The sequence below is a fragment of the Thermobia domestica genome, chromosome 3 (assembly GCF_964235325.1).
Source record: "Thermobia domestica chromosome 3, izTheDome1.hap1.1, whole genome shotgun sequence".
NCBI lineage: Eukaryota > Metazoa > Arthropoda > Insecta > Zygentoma > Lepismatidae > Thermobia > Thermobia domestica.
This window is the reverse complement of record NC_137456.1, coordinates 47,181,022-47,201,566: the sequence shown is the minus strand read 5'-3', so window position 1 is coordinate 47,201,566 and position 20,545 is coordinate 47,181,022. Positions and strand designations below refer to the sequence as shown.

General features: G+C 37.0%; 2 protein-coding genes across 2 annotated transcripts in view; one reads left to right on the top strand and one right to left on the bottom strand.

Annotated features, from left to right (window-relative positions):
* Positions 1 to 5,322: 5,322 nt before the first annotated feature.
* Positions 5,323 to 6,000, top strand: LOC145681764 (general transcription factor II-I repeat domain-containing protein 2A-like). Its single transcript, XM_081753376.1, has one exon. It carries the CDS (start codon positions 5,323 to 5,325, stop codon positions 5,998 to 6,000), a length of 678 nt encoding a protein of 225 aa, XP_081609502.1.
* A 686-nt stretch (positions 6,001 to 6,686) lies between these two features.
* LOC145681429 (TNF receptor-associated factor 3-like) overlaps positions 6,687 to 20,545 on the bottom strand; it is a 32,626-nt gene continuing 18,767 nt past the window's right edge. Inside the window, exons 5-7 of the mRNA XM_081753074.1 lie at positions 15,928 to 16,043; positions 14,394 to 14,549; positions 6,687 to 7,310 (exon numbers count right to left, since the gene is read on the bottom strand). Coding sequence (XP_081609200.1) covers positions 7,134 to 7,310; positions 14,394 to 14,549; positions 15,928 to 16,043 — 449 coding nt within the window. The 3' untranslated portion in view covers positions 6,687 to 7,133. The remainder of the gene's footprint in view (positions 7,311 to 14,393; positions 14,550 to 15,927; positions 16,044 to 20,545) is intronic.

Below are 20,545 nucleotides of genomic sequence, written 5' to 3'. Positions count from 1 at the left end.
TTGTAACTTTTTTTAAGTTTCATACTTCATTTCTCTGAATCAGACTACTTATTCTAATTTGTCACCCAACTAATCCCACCCAACTGTCCAAATAATCACCCAACTTGATAGCTCAGTCAATTCGCACGAAGAAATAGTTTTTTTATGAAAAAAATTGAACGAAGTTAAGGTGGGCCATATTCGGGCCCCCTACAATACTATGAATCATGTAACACTAAAACAATGTTTGAGGACTAAGATTTGGCTGAACTAGTGTTGTCCACAAGCCTCGTGAAATTTACTTGTCTCGTCTCGAAAATGAGACGGGAATTGTCATGTTTCTAATCTCGTCTGGAATTTGAAAGATATTTCTCCTCGTCTTGTGGGAAACACTGTGATGGATTCCACATAGGGTGGCTTCTTCTAATAAAATATGAATCAGATCATTATGACATAATGACTGCATAGTCCTGTTGTGACATTTTTCGAACACCGGGAGGTATTAAGGTATGAATCACTGGTACTCCCAAAACGATAATGCCAGGGCTCATGTTAAAATGATTAACAGGCAAATGTACGTGGAGAAGATTTTCTGTCGGCTGAATTGTCCTAGTTGAGAGACTTGTTCTGAAACATAGAGAACAGTTGAACGCTGGGTGAGGGCAAAGCCGGTGTGATCAATATATATATGTATGGCAATTTTTTCACAAACTGCGAAAAAAAAAACTGCAATGCGACTGTTAATAAATTTGCTCGCAAATAGGTGACGGTAGTTGCAGCTAATTGTGAATTTACTCACCTTATGCTTCTCTCTTCAAGATGTGTATGGAAACATCACTCACTTATTAGTAAGTAATGTAATTACGTAAAAATCTCTAAAACAATAATTATAATTTATTAATAGAACCTACTATTGGTCAATAATTAAAATAATCTACAGTTAAGTGTTAAGGTATTAGAGAAGATAATCCAAGTGTGTGCTCTAGCTTTTGAAATTGAAGTTACATACTTCCTCTGATAATTTGGTACTATATTTAAACGTTGTACGTAGTATGTTCTAACGTGTGGTTGATAGAAAGTAGGCTGCATCTGTTCTGTAAGCATTTCTAACATATTTTCACGTTTTCTAATATGTATAGCTGAAAACCACCATTTAAATAAATATTTCTTAAGCTGTTAAATATACGTATTTGGCACACAACTGAAGCAATGTGATTCTAAAACATCTTTAGCATGTTAACGTTCATGATACAAGACAAGTAACTGGAACACTACAGGAAGCAAATACTTGGATAGTTTAACGTTTATGGTATACGCAACTGAAATATTATATCATGTTCTATTATTAAATATTTCTTAGGTATTTCTAATGAACTATATATGTACGAAATTGACACATTAACTGTGCAACGTATGTCTAGACCAGAGCTGTTCAAATGGCGGCCCGCCAAACCATTTTCTGCGGCCCGCATAGCTCTCACGATTTACAATTGTTATTAATGATAATATTTTCATTTATATTTATTCATACTTTTAATTTTTGCAGTCTTCTTTCGAAATAATGCATCCATTTAGCGATTCTGTACAACAAAACGACACGGGCATCCACGGCAACACTGAAGTCGGTAATGCAACTACAAGCAAGGCATCGTTGCTGAAGGAACGATTACTTCAATAAACCAAACCAAACCAATACCTCTGGTCTAGCTTTGTAAAGCACAGGGCTGCCAACTAAGTAGTTGGTAATTATTGTGCATGATGGTCAAAATTATGGTATTTTCTAGGGTATTATGGTACGCTCCAAAAATCAAGCGTGATATACAGTAATTAATTTTATACCCCCCATTTGTTTATTTGTAAATTGGAGAGCTACTTGTTTCGAGCTCTATTATTATTATTATTATTATTATTATTATTATTATTATTATTATTATTATTATTATTATTATTATTATTATTATTATTATTATTAATAGTAATAATAATAGCAGTATGTGACAATAGCATGAACGTCGTTTCTCTTGCGTATTGGTACAATAACATCTGAACGAAATAAATTGTCTCAAGCTTATGATGTGCTAGACTACATTGTGCAGTAAAATTAGGATAACTAAAATACTCATTGACAGAATTCGAGATATAGTTCAAATCACTTTATTCAAGGTCAAATGCAAGGAAGAAAATTAGTGGCTAATGTTTCATATATAGTGTTACACCGTCTTGTACGGAAGGAGCACTAGATTCATTACATACAAGACTATCAGTTTTATCACGCTACATTATGAGAAACCTAAAAAGAAAACGCTAAAATGCTCACAGAATTTTTGTGGCTTCACAGAAACGTTAACTCCTCATAAAATTTAAAAGTTGTACAACTTTATTTGTAATGCATTTCAGGACGTCAAATTCTTTTCTCATGCACAGAATAACAGTCGTTTTGAGCAAACTAACCTCTCTCATTTAGGATTGCTTTTCCACTTAATATTTATTTATAACCAAGTTTTCAGAGGCAGCAACTGAAGGGATATTTTACACTCAAATCCTATCAATAACTAAGGAAGGAAAATTTGGAAGCAAGTCAGCCAGGGCCTATATAGCCCTATTTAAAGGTACCAGTCCAGCATTCACATGGTGAGAGTGAGGAAACCATGGGAAACCTCAGTCAAAATAGTCGGCTTCGAGATTTGAACCCAGGATCTCCCAATTGCAAAGCCCCGCTTATCAGTTACCTACGCTCGTTCGGTGATATATATGCAGAGGATCTCTGTTACTACCTTAGATGCTTGAAACCTCAGTCTGATTTCAGATGGAATTTCATGTGGTTTCGGGCCCGATTAAATTTATGCACCTAGTTTTGCCCACGAGACAAGGGAAGATAGAATTTTCGTGATGATTTACGAGATGAACAAAACTCTTCCAGTAAAAACAGCATTTTTTTCTAGACGAGACAGCTCTTTCACTGCACCTTTTAGAGACAGCCCCAAACCTTGCTCAGATTCAACATTACATGTCTCTGTGTTGTAAGGAATGAAACTCCAATAAAACAAGCACGTACTATACTTTAAAAAAATGGATAACATTAACACGCACCAGGGGCGGATCCAGGGGGCCATCGCCCCCCAGAAGAGCAAACTTTCTTTTTTTATATAAAAATAAAACCCATCCCAGAGTTTGGCGCTCTTAAAAGTAGCTCTAAGTAGCAGCATTACAACCCACCTCCCCCCAGAAGTCCGTCCTGTATCCGCCCCTGACACGCACAAAATGGAATGGCTCCATGCACTACGTGGCCCCGCGTACCGTAATTGCTAAAGTCTTCGCCTTTGGTGCGAGCAGCCCGCGTTTGATTTCTGGTTGGGACACTCGGTCGTAAAGATGCGTAACAATTGTTTTTTTTTTTCCTGGTTTCTCGTAATTCAAACTCACGAATGACGAGATGGCACCTAACATATAGGTCTCAGGTCGCTTTTTCCTTCCCCATACCCGAATAGTGTGATCGCCGAGATTCGTTATCTCTAATACACGATGGGCTTAAGGCCTTAGATGCCAGTAATGCTCAGAACTCGTGTGTATAAATAAATCTATATTTACATCGATAAATCTGCACTACAAAAATTACATACTAAAGGAGTTTCCTAAAAACTCCTCCGTATCACTATTGAGGTCTGTAATACATGAGAAAAGTTATTTTTTAAAAAATCAAATACAATACAGTGGTACCCTTGCAATTGCATTTTTTTTTCCTTCTCAGTTTCCGATGCGGCGCAGAGGCAAGTATTAAAGGACAGACAGAATCCTCATCTGCCAATAACTGTTTTCCGAAAAGAAAACCACCCCAGTCACTGCGTTCTAAAGTGGAGCAAAGTTGTCCTTTTGGTAAACAGGGCAATAAAGCCATTCCGGGATAGTATATGTTTATGGTACCGTACTTCAGAAGGTGGAGACAGAGAATACAAAGAAAGTGAAACCAGTGTCATATTTATAACTTTATATTCTATGTGGAAAAAAATACAAACATTCAATATTCTTCCGATTTTCCAATATTTAAGTGAAGCAAAAAGACCGTCGCGTCTCCTGGATTATGGTACTTTTGCGTACCATAATGAAAGTACTATGGTACATGGTACAGGACCTGAAATTATGGTATGCGTACCATAATTATGGTACGGTTGACAGCCCTGAGCAGACCCTTTCTTCCTCGAACTCTGCCTAGGAACCATAGCGCGCAAGGAATACATCACTTCCTGTCATAAACACACACACACACAAACTGATTTTAGAGTGAAACGAAGGTGGCATTGTTGAACGTCAAGCAAAACTTTACCACCCCCTCTTGTCATGTTTTCAGTTCAGGAAAGGGCAGAGCTCAATTTACCGTGTGGTGTGATGCTTGTAGTGACAACAATACTGCAGTCTGTCCTATAACGTTTGAAGTTTTGGAACTGTATCCGTTTTTATTCTTTATTTTAATTCTTTCTCTTTTTTTAAGTAGTCTTCGGGTTTCTAGCACTCGTCATTTCACAGATTGATTGACTATTGAAGTGAAGTGTTCATTGTGCAAGTGTTTGTTTTGTTTTGAATTTGTTGCATTGGAGAAATGAGTGGAAGAAAACGTAAAATAGAAAATGAAAATCGAGTATATCAGGAGCTTTGGGAAAATGACTATTTCATAACAAATCACATGGGAAAGTTGCAATGTTTAATATGCATGCAGGTTGTGTCTGTGCCTAAAGAATACAATGTGAAGGGACATTATTCAACTGTGCATGAAAATAAATTCAATAAACACAAAGGTGAGGCTCGAAAAGTGTTGACGAAGATTTGAAGAAAAAAAATGAAGCATCAAACAGGTATGTTTAGTAAAGTAAATACAATTCAAACCTGTGCGATGCATGCTTCATATGCAGTTTCTCTGGAGCTTGCTAAAGCCAGAAAGCCTTTCAGTGACGGAATTATAATGAAGATATGCGCGATAGAAATGGCAAAGGCTTTTGGTGACACAAAACTAGCGAATCACTTCGAATCTGTATTGCTTTCTCATCAGACTGTACAGAGAAGAGTATTAGAAATGGGTGACCAAGTGGAAAAAAACATTTCAAACGAAATCGAGAAGTGGCGTTTCTTCTCTTTGTGCCTTGATGAAAGTACCGATCAGACAGAAGTCAGCTTCTGATTTTTATACGGACAACACAGGAAGATTTTTCGAGTAAAGAGGAGTTGTTAAACGTGTGTCCTCTTCGCGGTACCGCAAAGGGAAGGGATATTTATGAAGCAATTAAAAATTTTGTAGAAAAATTTGGTGGTTTTGAAAAATGTAAATCAATTGTAACAGATGGTGCACCAACGATGGTAGGGGAGAAGTCTGGACTAGTAGACCTTTTGAGAGAAAATGGTATAAATTGCCCTGCATTTCATTGTGTTATTCATCAAGAAGTCCTTTGTGGCAAATCATTAAAGCAAGACGAAGTCCTCAAAAAGATTGTCAAAACTATCAACATAATAAGGGGTGGTAATAGAGCTCTTTTACATCGCCAGTTTCGTCAATTTTTAGAGGACGTGAAATCAGAATATGGAGACCTACTTCTTTACAATCACGTTAGGTGGTTAAGTGCAGGAAATTGTCTTAAAAGATTTTTTGAACTGAGGAAAGAAATCCCTAATTTTCTTAACCAATTCGTTCCATCAGACAACACATGCCTAGAAGAGGAGCTTCGAAGTGCTGACTTTCTTCGACATTTGGCATTTCTGACAGATATTACAGGGCATCTAAATGAACTGAACAAAAAACTACAGGGAAAAGGTCAATTAGTTTCTGATCTAATGGGGCATATCAATGGATTCCGGAACAAACTGAAGCTTTTCCATTCTGCTTTAGGGAAAAATAATTTAGCACACTTTCCAAGTTGCAATCGTCTGACATTAGATTTTGAAAAAGAAGCATTTGATTTTTCTGAGTTCTGTAGAGACATCGAAAGTATCATGAATGAATTTAGTGCAAGATTCTCAGATTTTGACAAACTGTAAAACGACATAGCATTATTTACAAATCCATTGACAACGGACATCGAAGAACAACCTCCAAACTTACAGCTCGAACTTTGTGATCTTCAGGCTGATCCATTCTTTCAGACAAGGACAGAGAAAGGAGTAGATTTTTTCAGGCTACTTTCTAACGAACGTTTCCCTAACTTTTGTGAGTTTGGTCGGAAAATAGTGTCAATGTTTGGTAGTACTTACTTGTGTGAAAGTGCATTTTCCACAAGGAAAATTGTGAAGAATCGCTTCAGAAGCTGCCTTGGAGATCCTTCTCTTTTACATCTTCTTCGATTCCCAACAACAGAAATGGATGTAGATATCCGAGCCCTTATAAACGCTGCTAGTCATCCTCATTTGTCACATTGAATAGGTATGTAATATTTCAAATACATTTTTTACATTTTTCTTTTGTAATGTAATAATAATAATAATAATAATTATAATTATAATAATAATAATAATAATAATAATTATTATTATTATTATTATTATTATTATTATTATTATTATCATCTGCGGCCCTCCACCTTACTAGTAAAGATGGTTATGGCCCTCAGGTCCATTGTAATTGGACACCACTGGTCTAGACCATCCTAATACTTATGGTATCATACATGCAACTAAAACTTATGTCAAGTAAATATTTATTGTTTTGATATTTCTGACGCCCGTAACTGTACCTTATAAGTATTTAATTATAGGATATTTTTCATTATAATACTGTATGTAACTGAAACTTTACGTCAACGTTTTTAACAATTTTTCAGTTTTTGGCGCACTAACATTGTAATTTAAAATCTTACGTTACACTTTGAAAATTAAACTTTTTTTTGTATACTTATGCCAAATTACTTCGTACTTTTGACCATAAAAAAACATTATAGTGTACAGAAGAAATACAATTCAAGCATAGAAAATGTTATTTTAGAACATGAGAAATAATTATTCCGTGGTAGGATCTCTACAGTACTATTTATAACTTCCAATGTACTAACTTATTCCCAACATACCAGGGATACCGTCACAACACTGCGAATAGTGTACAGGAGCACACCGTTTGAAAATGGCTGCTTTACGTTTTTGTATTGATAAGTAGCTACAAGTCGTAAACAACCCTGACATTAACGCTGCTCCACTCTCACTTCCAGATAGAGAACATCATCCTTGACATATTGTCTGCTCTCTAGGGTTTTGTGAGGGATAAAATGGTGATAACCAACTAATTTGTCTTCGTCCTCTTTCGGCTGATCCTTTCCGTCTTTTCGCTTCGAGGTAAAAGTCTTTGAAATGTCCACTCTCTACAATAACATAACATAAGGAAGAAATAAATGCTTAAAATACAGTAGGCCTGTAATTATAATAAAATACAAGTCACCCCGGTTTAAAATCTTTAGTGTACCTGCCCCATAAAGTACATTGTTGCATTCTGAAAACTTTGAATTCAGTCCGATGGAGTTTGTGGTGGGCAAACACTGTGTGTGTGTTTCTTTTAGAGTTCTCCCGTTTCCTCCCACGTTCGTCTACTACTATTTCATCACCGTCTTCCTTAGCATTGATGCATAATCATGTACTAAAAACACTTTGAATGAAAAACAATTATGTAAAATAATACCTAGTACTAGTTGATAGGTATTTAAAACGTGCCACACAATACTTAATATCGTGATGACTTAACAATAGTCCCTCAAATCAAAAAATAAATTCAAATGTTTCCCTAAGAGATTCTTCACTGTTATTTTCCTAGCGCATGCTCCAATACTTCCGTACAGATTAATAATATGCGAGCAAACTGGTGTGCAATGAAAACTATTATGTATGCAAAAAAGTATAAGTGCAGTAAAGTAGAGTAGATTAGGAGAGTAGGGTAGTTCAGTAAAGTAGAGTAAGGTAGAGCAGCTCAGTAAAGAAGAGTAGGGTTGTTTTCTTTTTTTTAGGTTAATAGACTAGCGTAGGCTCCGTTAGGAAAGTAATGTACAGTACAGTAGGTTAAGTTCGAAGATAAAATATAGAAGGGTAAGTTAGGTCAGTACAGTTGTGTATAAAAGGATTATAGAATCGGTTAGGTTAATAAAGGGGGTCAGTTAATGCATTGATATGTGGTAGAAATACGCAGCCGGTGAAAAACATTTTATTGCAGCTTACAGCTATAAAATGATTGCAGAATGCAGAGGTTTTTATTTAAAACAGTATTTACACCCTTAGCTTTGGGAACACTCTGAACATTGGGATTTTTTTCCTTACATAATCTACGAGAGACTTTCTCTTCAACCTCCGTTAAGTCGCCAAAGGAGAACCACGTGAGATGGCGGAACGCAAATTAGTAAGTCCGTTCATTGGAAAATCGTACACTCTCCATTGCAAAAGACAAACTCTAGTGTTCAATTATTATGAAGTAATGAGAGTGAAATCGTATCGAATGCAATCGAAGCGCCCGCCAAGTGTGAACTACATGGTGTAAATCGATTTCTCCACACGGCTGCTGATTTCCCTGAAATTCCAAGATCAGACAGTTCAGAAACCATAATATTTCACCCTCTTCACGAACCACATGACCCATGTTCATCAAGGTCTCTTCCGCCACAGATATTCACCTTTATCTTGTCTCCTCGTTTAGGGTGATGTTTTGCTTTAATTCTTTGTATCACTTGTGTACACATCAATCACTTATTAAGCTTCCGTCATAATTCTTAATCATTCGGCGATGAATGGGGGCTGCCACCTGGAGAAATCGAATTACGTCACGCAGTTCACACTTGGCGGGCGCTTTTAGAGCGTTCGCCCGTGGTGCATGGGGTCCTTGGTTCGTCCCAGCTAGCATCAAGTGGACTTTGTAGTTGACAAACACCATGTGCACTGGTTTTCTCGGGATTCTCCCATTTCTTCCCACTTTCTTTATTCCACCACTTCATTCATCTCTCATTATCAATGTCTCCTTTAGCCTAGCCGGCATAACCGTAGGACGTATAACTGAAAAAGATTTCATTTTAAAGATATTTGGCGGGCGCATCGATTGCGCTCGATACGATTTCACGGTCATTACTCCACAATGCTTGAATCCAGAGTCTGTCGTTTGGTATGGAGGGTGCGATCTCTAATAAACAGATTTGATTCATTTGCGTTTCGCCATTTTATGTGGGTTTCCTCTTAGTCATATCTCACTAATTATCGCTTGATCTGACAAGTTTGGCTAAAAGGAGTTATTATGTTGAAGAACCAAATGGGAACTTGGAATTATTCAATTCATCGAAACCAAAGGATTCGTTCAGAGGAAGGATCGAATCCTGTTTGGAGGAATCAAATTAGAAAAATAAACAGATAACAAACATACAGCTTACCGGGACCAAAGGATTCGCCCTGGTCCGGAAAACGAATGGAGTAATGAATTCAGAAGAATTGATTCCAGAAAAAGAACTAAACTGCCCTTCACTAGTCCTGGGAAGTGTCGCTTTAAACGCCAGTCAGAAGCTGAATCGGTGAAGAACATGCTTCGCATATTGTTTTACATTACATTACAATTTCAACCACCGTTGCTTGAATCTCGACTAGTGACAGCTTTAATAATAATAAAGTGGGAAAGTGACCACGATTAGACTATTATCCACTAGCCATTTACAAAATATGTTGCTTGTTCTATTGCGATAAACCTTAGGAATAGCTATTATTTCACAGACTTTCTGATCTTAAAAGGAGATTGGTCATTTTCCACTAAAAGTCTCATTGACACAGATAGCATTTTGAATAGATGGAAACACACAGACAGAAACTAATGTTCGTGGAGAAAGTAAAAAGCACACAATAGAACCATATATTCCAGAACCTAACCGAACAAGTATAGATATTGCTATAAAGAAATTAAAGAAACACATATCTCCGGGTAGACGGAAATCCGACTGAGTTAATTTTAGTTGGAGGCGAAAAATTGTGGAACAAGATACACAATCTCATTCTCCTTTTCTGGAACAAGGGGAAATTGTCACAAGAATGGAAGGAATAAAGTATTGTTCCAATCCACAAGAAAGAGAACAAAACTGATTGTAATAATTATCGAGGTGTTTCTCTCCTATCAACATCCCATAAAATTCTCTCAAACATTCTATTAACAAGATTTACCTCATACGCAGATAAAATTGTTGGAGATTATCCAGTACGGATTTGGGCGAAATCAATCACCTGTCGACCAGGTACTTACTATTCGACAAATACTAGGAAAGAAGTGGGAATACATTGTCCCGGTACATTAATTACACTGTTCGACAACATTTTTTCTGGTACTTAGAAATGTGAGTCTTATGTAATTTGGTGTGCTCAATCCGGATATGACATCAGAAGTTGGGTATCAGGGATAGTTGTCGGATTATAGCAATAAATGTCGAACTCATTCAGGCGCCTGGGACGACCGATCTACGTTTATTCGTTTGTCTGTCTCCCGTGCTACAGGACGCACTTTTCATACTTTTGAGGATAGTCTTGCGAGAAACACGAAATTTGCTGTGTAGATTTTTGCGGTGATCCGACGGAAAATTGCAAAATGGCGGCCAGTTGTCCTCCAGATCTCGTTCTCCAATCATTTACAATCAAGTTCATCTTAATTACTTAGTTCGTGACCTGAGTTTATCTAAATACAACGCAGAACTTCTAGCATCAGGGCTGCAGGAACACAATCTACTGCAACCAGGTACAAATATAACCAGCTTCAGACACAGAGAATGAGTATTTCTTCACTTTTTCACCTACGATGAACAATTGTCCTTCTGCAGCAACATAAACGGTTTAATGGCAGCTGTAACCATGCACTACGACCCAAAGGACTGGCGACTCTTCATCGATGCATGCAAGACTAGTATGAAAGAGTGTTTCTCCATTATTGTAATACCCTTCCTTCAATTCTAGTTGCATATGCTTCGATGGGGAAAGTATCATATGATCTTTTACAGTATGTTACTTTCCATCCAATACAATACACATAAATGGAAGATTTGTTGTGACTTAAAGGTTGTTGCAATTATTTCGGGAATACAATAAGCGAAATCAAATATGCTTGCTTTCTTTATGAATGGAATAGTCATTAACGAAATACCCATTACATAAGAAAGGGATGGCCTGAAAGGAAGTGGACAGTTGGAGAAAAAATTTGCAGCGCCAAAATCTAGTTGTTCATGAAGATATCCTCATTCCTCCACTTCATATTAAATCAGGACTGATTAAACAGTTGGTGAAGACGATGAACAAAAGTGGCAAGGGTTTTGAATATCTGTTCTCCAAACTTTCCAAGTTATCGTCCAGCTAAGATAAAAGAAGGCGTGTTTGTGAGTCTACAAATCCGTGAACTAGTACGTGAGCCTGTGTTCGAAGCCAGATTAACGGACAAGGAAAAACGTGTATGGATTGGTTTCAAGAACGTTACATGCAACTTCCTGGGCAAGAAATAGGCACACAATTACAGACACTTAGCAACAGAAATGATCAACGCGTGTCAATCCTTAGGGTGCAATATGTCCGTGAAAGTATACCTTATTCACTCTCATCTGAATTACTTCCCAGCTAATTACAGTGTCTTTTCAGATGAACATGGTGAGAGGTTCCATAAGGATATACAAACATTAGATAAACGTTATGCAGGGAAGCGGATGCCTTCACTTCTGGCTGACTACTGCTGGACGATTGCCAGAGACTGTACTGCAAATATATCACATATAGATACGGCTATCACAAGTCACTCCCTGAATTACAGTCACAGTTATTTTCACTTTGAAATCAGCAAACAACATACCTGCATTGTTTTCATGGTGATTATATGTGTTTATAGTGTTTTGTGTATTAATTTCATATACCATAAGTCAAGTGTATTTTGTACTACCAGATGTAATATAACTTCTACTACAGTGCAGATAGTAAAACATATCACAAAATATTTCCAAAATTATCCCTGACAGAACAAAACAAATTGCGGATTCGCATTTAGGTGGACCGTTGACATGAAAATCAACTAGGTAATGCAACTCCAGAAAAAAGAAAAATATTGAATTTTGTCGAACAGTGTTATTTATTGATTTTAGAAAAGCTTACGACTCGGTTAGGAAAGAAACGTAGTACAACATTCTTACAGAATTTGGAATACCGAAAAAAGTAACCAGATTTATAGGATAAGTTTAAATGAATTCCAAAGTAACTTCCGTATAGGAAAATATTTATCCATGAGCTTTCGTGTTGAGAATGGCCCGAACAAGATGTGTTGTTGCCATTATTATTTAACTTTGTTCTTGAGTACACTAAAACAAGAAACTAAGATAGCAATCAGGGTCTAGAGCTGAATGGTCTTCATCAGGTTAAGGCGTATGCTGATGATGTAAATCTGAAAATATATGGTAGGAGAACAATTGAAAGAAATGCAGAGGTTTCATTAAAAGCTTGTAGGGACATGGGTTTAGAAGTGAATGCGGAGAAAACTAAATACATTGAAGTTTGTCGGGATCGTAATGCTGCAAATTATGGATACGGCAAAATATCAAATAATACTTTCGACAAAGTGGATACTAAAAATATATATTTAGAGACGAAAACCATATTCACGAAGAAACTAAATGTCGACTGAAAGGAGGTAAGTCGTATTATTATTCCGTTCAAAATCATATGTCTTCGCGAATTCTGGCGAGAAATTTGAAGCTAATTGCGAAAGATAGTCGCTTAATCTGAGAGAAGAACGCAGACTGAAAGTATTTGAGAATAAAATCCTGAAACGAATATTTGGATTCAAGAAGAACGGTAATGGGAAAAGTCGGATACTTCATAACGAAATGAAATGGAAAATGAAATGAAATATTTAAGTCACACGGTTATGCCGGTCAGGCTAAAGAAGACGGTCATGATAAGAAATGAATGAAATGATGGAACGAAGAAAGTGGGAGAACCCTGATGAAACCCATGCACACGGCGTTTGTTCACCACAAAACTCACTCGGCACGAGCTGGGATCAAATCAAGGGCACCATGCACTAGAGATGAACGCTGTACCACTGAGCCACTGTGCACTTCATAACGAGGAACTGCATAATTTATTCCGTTTACCAAACACTGTTAGGGTCATCAAGTTTAGGAGGTTCAGGTGTGTATGTCATGTAGCCAGAATAAATGAAAGTAGGAACGCTTTCAAGATTTTAACTGAAAATCCAACTGAAAAACGACCATTAGGAAGACTTAAGCCAGGTGGGAGGAAAATATTGATCTCACAAAAATAGGAATACAAAGTAGAAACTGGATCTACGTAGTTGGCTAAGGATAAAAGTCAATGGGAAGGTTTCATGAACGAAGCATGGTTCTCCAGATTTTGTAAGTTACAGCTAGTTAGTTATTACGACTATGTTTTAATAACTTGCTTATGCAGTTCGTTGAATATGAAATTTGATCTAGCAAGTTTTCTGTGTATTAACTGATTTCAAGTATATCCATCTTTTTAAACATATTTAATCTGAACTTTTTGGAGGGGGGAGGAGCTTCTTCGTTTCCCAAGTGAACCCCACAATTAAAAACTATCTGCCTTATGCAGAGACGTTTTGACGTATGATTAGCATCATACTAAATGTCTGACTACTGCAGGAAACAAATGTTAGTCGAACTCTTTAGTATGGTACTAATCACACGTCAAAAAGACTCTGCATAAGGCCCTATAAATCTAAGAAACTAAACTTTAGATTTTCATTATTAAAGAAAAAGTTACAAAATGCACTCTGCACAGAAGGTTGTTCGCTTTATATCCGACCATTCAACTCTGCTACAACGGATCATGTTCTATTGGTCACCCCAAATTGTGGACCATCACATAGCATCGCAGTTTCCATTGCAGCAAGCTTCGGCGCCGCACAGGCATGGGAATTCTGTCCCGCTCCTTCCTGCAAGCTTTCCAGAGACCATCCAGAGTGCATGGGTGGCGAGTTGTGAAGACGTGGTTTTCGTGAATGAATGTTTCGCAAGGGGAGCCTGTTGTGTGTGACGGGGCTAGAATAGCTTTCGCAGTCTTCACCCCGAGTGTTAACCCATTTTCTCGACACTGTTTCACAATGCGTACGTACGAAAATTCAGCATAGAAAAGGAGTCATGACGTAACTTACCCGATACGGGTTGATTTTCGGTGCCATTTGATAACACTTCCTACCAATACTCACGCACCTACAAGGACAGAAACAACACTGCTCCCGCCAGTAAACCCATAGTTCCAGCACGATACGCCAGGTGACAGCACCTAATCGAAAATGATCGGATATACAGCGAACACCCTTCTCTATTTGTGATACATAAGTAACATTTTATTTGCATTTAAATTATACTAGACTTTTTTTTTCTATTAATAGATAAGTTTTGTATTTGTTCTCAACTTATAATAATTACCTGTTCTTTGGACATTGACTGGTCTTTCATTGTGATAGTGACCGCTTGATTAAATGGCCAATCCAATAGACTATCATATTCCCCAGCAAGAGTTTGTAACGAAGCGATCATATTTCGATCCTTCCACATGCCAAAACCATTCAAATGAACTTCCAGCTGAATAAAGAACAAAAGAATTTAATCATTATGAATTGAATATTATACAACAAAAGAAGCCGATTCATGTTTCACATCATCAAGTGTTTACTAATTTTGCCGTTTCGATTTAATTGCTACTAGCAGAATACCCGCTCTTTTCACGAGAAGAATACGGTTTGTTTTTGGCATAAAGTGCACTAAAACTGTCACCAATCAACATAGAGAACCCAAAAACTATGAATTCGACTCTAATATCGGTCATTTTCAATTATGTTTACATGTCACCATCATCGATCCCCATGAAAAGTACTAATGGGGGTTGAATTTGGATTTAAACGGCATTGAAAGTATCACCGTTTGTCTCAGTGACCCCAAAAGCAATGGATACGACACTAATATCGGTCATTTTCGCTCATTATATATATATATAACCCTCCTCCCCCAACTTGCGTGGCTGAATTTGGATTTAAACGGCATCGGAAGTGTCACTGTTCATCTCAGCGACCCCAAAAACTTGGATTCGGCTCTAATATTGGTAATTTTCGATAATTGTTATATCTTCCCTCCCTCTCCCCTAAATTGCACTGTCAAAATGAAATGATAAAACCCATCCCAGGACCAAACCTCATCTCTGTTGAAGATTTGATCGCGATCGGTCAGGTGGTTCAAGAGTTATTAAAGTCACAAACATAGTCACTTTCATTTCTCTCTCTCTCTCTCTCTCTCTCTCTCTCTCTCTCTCTCTATATATATATATATATATATATATATATATATATATATATATATATATATATATATATATATATTGTCAACGAGCATTTATTTATGAATCATGAACATAATCCTACGAACCGTTTTTGAAAAGTTCGTTCCAGAAAAGTCTATCAATAAAATAAGTATTACGCATTTCCCAAAAGAAATATACGGTATATCATATTATAAGGTTGTCAAGGGCATATTTGTGTATGAAATGTGCGCAGAATTGCTAAAGCTGCCGTATAGAAAATTGTCCAAGAAGAACAAAGTCCTACTATTAAACTAAATTTTGTGGATTTTGCTGAGTGAAACGAATAAGGCCATACTGTTGGGTAATTGTTAATAAGACATTTACGACAAGAGACACGAGAAATAACTTGTCTCGTTGGCATACTAACAAGAATGATCATTATTGTGACTGATGTTAAGATGAGCTATTTTTAAATGGTTTTAGTAATATATTTTTAAAAACTATTTTTCCAAATATACGGTACACAATTTACTGTGCCATTGCTGTTCTGGACATAATATATATTATAAAGCCGATTATAAACCACAATAGCTGTTAGATTACAAAGCAAATTAGATATTTTTTTGAAATATTTAGAACTTAGATTTGAAAATAATTACAGCTTACCCTAAGCCTGTAACCAAATGGTGCACTATAAAATTCTGGGCTGTGTAATACTGTCTCGTTAATTTTCGAATTCTCCATTTTGACTGCAAAATCTTCAATTTTCCACAGAAGGTGACCTGAAATTAAACCAAATTCAATTATTTTCTATGAAATACACATGTTTCATTCCAATTATAGTAATTATCATAATGAGATTATACAGAGATCGGCAGGATTATCACTTTGTTTCAACTGTCCGTTTCGTGAATATCTTAGTGTAGCATCACATTTGAGCAGCTCAAATGGTGCCAAATTGTGCGAAGTTGCCGCCAAGATGTAGATTGCTGAATATAGTACATTTTTGATAGTGAGGTTTAGTATTTTTCTTTAAAATAAACCCCTTGTGATTGAAATGCTACGGTATTTTCGAACTCATCTGAAATAGATCGTCACGATAGAGTTCCTGATAAGATAATTGGATGGGTTAGAAACTTCAAGCAGGTTCAACTTTAAGATTTAAAAAAAAAAAAAAAAATCACCCGCAGAACATCACGGCGTTTGGCAAGCATCGTCGCTAAGCAGCAAACTAAATCTTCAAACGGCATTTCTACGAAAAACATTTCCAGATTGTCCCATTTCACTACATGGACAACATTGCACACCTGGTTTGCTCATTAGGCTTCTATCTTTGTATTTATTTTGTCTTTGTGAATATCTACACGTAAAAGCTCACGTCTCTATGTATTTTTTTTTTTTGGTCTTTATGAATATCCATGTAAAAGCTCACGTCTCTATGTATTTCTTTTGTTTTTGTGAACATCCACACGTAAAAGCTCACGTCTCTATGTATTTCTTTTGTCTGTGAATGTCCATACGTAAAAGCTCACGTCTCTATGTATTTCTTTTGTCTTTGTGAATGTCCATACGTAAAAGCTCACGTCTCTAAACAAAGGTCACAGTTAAGAAACTAATTATGCTATTAGAACCGAGATATGAGGCAATATTAACGGTATATTCACGCCTGAAAACTTCCTGGGGGATGCTCCCGGAGAGTGGATCATGAAAACAATCAATTGGACAAATGATAAACGTTGTTCTGTAGCAATATAAACAGAAATGTAATTGTTATTGTATTTTCCAGTTTTATTTTCTCTTTTAAATCCGGAAGATCTTTCTGCTGAACCCTCCATTTTTCTGACAGACTACATGATTGTATGCAGTATTTTATTGGCAATTTTCGTGTAGAGGGAGAACATAAAAATCTATGAAGTTTCTGAATTTTCTAACAGATAAATTTTGTCTTCTTTCACCATGGTAAATAGAATATAATACAATACAAGGGCACCCATGTTGTGGTTTCCAAGGGGAGCAAGTATAAGCGACATTTCAAATGTAGTCTCAAATTTTGCGGTAACTATTCTAAAATATCTATTGGGTTTTCGATCTTCCGAAGCACAATTTCCTCTAAAGGGGAGCAAGCGCCCCACCTTGCCCCCTGATGAGCGCCCTTGATGCAATGTATTGATTTTTCTTTTTTTTTTAAAAAAAAATCCGTATTCCCTGACGGAGTATCCATGAAACATTCTACCTCTTTTTATGTTTTATTATTTGGAGAAGTGATAGAGAAGAAATTAAATATAAATCGAATAAAGAAAAGTTAAAAATTATTGATATTATACAGGAAAGATGAAAGAGGTTTTGAAAAAAAAGTTTAAGAAGAACCGAAAACTTTTCCAGGTTGGGAACAAGGGCGCCGATTTCTCTGTAACTTTGGGGGGGGGGGGGTTATTCATAAAAAAATACATATAACAAGAAAAATACATATTTATAAAAATACAAAGGGGCCCACATGAGCTGTGGGGGGCCCGGGCCCCCAGGATCGGCGTCCTTGGTTGGGAAGAGAGATTACAGTAAGAGAAGAGAGTGGAAAATTGTCTGGGCCCTTCCCTGTAAATAGAATTCTGATTATGAGATAGAACTCCATTCGCCCTTTATAGCAGAATAATATTCTAGCAGAACTACTGACGGTAATGTACTACATTTCATCAAAAATGCGTAACGTATAGAGTAACTAAAAGTTGTTAATTTGACCTTGAAACAAAATGGATAAGTTTGGAACAAAGAGGTAAATGGTTTTTAGACTATCAAGTTATATTATGCATAAATATAAATCTTACGTAACGATTGCCTCTCCGTTCAACTGTTGACAGGTAGTACAGTGAGAACGATAAGAGATAATAGAAAAAGGTTTTCTGATATGGATTCAACGTTCCAAGAATACTCTTCATTTACGTGGGTAGTCCCAGAAGTACTCGATCTGACCTGGTCAAAAGCATCAACCTTATGAAACTTAAATTTGAAGTTTGAAGACGCTACGTTGTTTATTTTTGTTGTGGCAGCTATCGATAGTGAACATTCTCAACAAATTTATAAACATGGAAATAATGGATCATCGTTATGTGATATAATACTTTCATTTAAAGGTTTCAGTCCAACCAATATTAAAAGCTGAGCTAGATTCTACTCTGAAGGAGTATGTTCCTTCGTTTACAATAGTAAAATATTGAGTGGTGGAGTTTAAACGAGGCTGTACTAGCTACAAAGACAAACATCGGTGCGGTCAACTAAATGAGGTGACCGCGCGAAGTACGATGAAGAAAATCCACAAAATGGTATTGGATGAGCATGGGCTGAGATTTCACGAGTTACCAGACAGGGTAGGCATTTCAAAAAGTGCTGTACATTGCATAATGACTGAAAATTTGGACATGAGAAAGCCGTGCGCGATATGGGTGTTGCGTTTGCTTACAACGGAATAGAAAATGCTTCGTGAGGATGTTTCAATTCAAAATGAAATTAAATGAAATTTTTGAGTTTTACGTCCTACGGTTATGCCGGCTAGGCTACAGGAGATGGTTATATGGTGGAATGAAGAAAGTAGGAGGAAACGGGAGGACCCCGAGGAAAAACACGCACACGGCGTTTGTCCATCACAAAGTTCACTTGGCGGAGCAGAGTTTCGAACCGGGACCCCATGCACCAGAGGTGAACCTTCTACCACTGAGCCACCGCGGCCACATGTTTCAGTTCAGTGTTTGCCGATGTTTCACAGCAATAAAGCCGAGTTTTTACGTCGATTCATAACCATAGATAAAACATGGGTCCATCATTTCACACCTGAGACGAAGGAACAGTCGAAACAATTGATTGAAAGGAGAATCGTCTCCAAAGAAAATGAAGACTGTTCCATCTACTGGCAAGGTCATGGCGTCAGTTTCTCGGGATGCGCGTGGGATAAATTTCATTGATTATCTTTAAAAAGAAAAAAAAACAATTAACTGTGTGTATTATGCGAACTTATTGTAGCGTTTGAGTGATGAAATCAAGAAAACACGGCCACATTTGACGAAAAAGAAAGTTTTGTTTTATGAAGACAATGTACCAGTTCATATCAATGAATTAAAGTTGGAATTGCTTCCTATCGCACCTCATTCGTCAGATTTAACCCCCTTGGAGAAGTGGCTCGGTGGTAAAAGATTTCAAAACAGTGAAGAGGTGGAGTGTGCGGTTAACGGCTATTTTGAGTAGTTCGACAGTTCTCATTATAAACAGGGTATCAAAGCTGTTGAACATTGCTGAGAATAGTGTATCGAGCTAGTAGGAGACTAAGTTGAGAAATGAAGATACTTTTTTTTTTTTTTCATTTTACCAAACTTTTAGTGTTTTCTTTGTTAGATCGTGTACTTTTGAGATTATCCTCGTATATCCTTATTCCAACTTAAAGTTGTAGAACAGGGAGGCAGATCCAAGGGCGCCGATCCTGGGGGCCGAGGAGGCCCCCCCCCCAAAGCTAATGTTGACCCCCTTATTGTATTAATGGATATACAATATTTGGCATAATTTGAATGCGATTTGTCTTAAAATCCTCATATATGCCTTCTGTATCTGATTGAGCCCCAACGAAGTTAGTTAGTAGGTCCACGTTTCATATAGCCTCGCTGCTGAACGGGACGTTAAACTCAATATCAACTCAACTCAAATTTACAGAGAAATCGGCGCCCTTGGGCAGATCAGTAACTATGTATTAGGTTGATGCAAATTAAATAAGGAATTTGACGTCTGGTGAGAAGTCTACCTCGCAACTCAACACAGAAATGGGCTAAAGTTTCGCGTCTAATATCACAAACTCCGTACACATCCAGCAAACACTATATTTGGTTGATTTTCTACAATTCAAACAACTTCAATATTATATTCGCTTAATTTCCTCACTTGAAGAGAGAAATAGAAATACTCTAAAATTCTATCAGTACAATATTGTGTGGTTTCATCAGTATGATCAGGCCCGCAACTAGGGTGTGTTACCCGTGTTAAACACGAAATTCGCGTCCCCCCAATTTGTGTCCTTTTAGGCGTTTCTCCATTCACGTACTCGCTAGTTACGCCCCTAGTTTATATAAAAATAGTTATTCCTTTTCTATTATCAATACTTTTGTAGTAGTTAGATTAAGAAATAGTACACAGCAAAAAATTAGGTGTTGAAACAATACAAAATGACTACCACTTTAGCGTGTTACTTGTGTGTCAATTCATTTTTTTTTTTAATGCTAGCTCGGAAGCTAGCAACCTCTTAGAAGGG

Excerpts from the sequence above, each read along its gene's own strand:
- LOC145681764 (XM_081753376.1), top strand. The coding sequence starts at position 5,323 with ATGGTAGGGGAGAAGTCTGGACTAGTAGACCTTTTGAGAGAAAATGGT.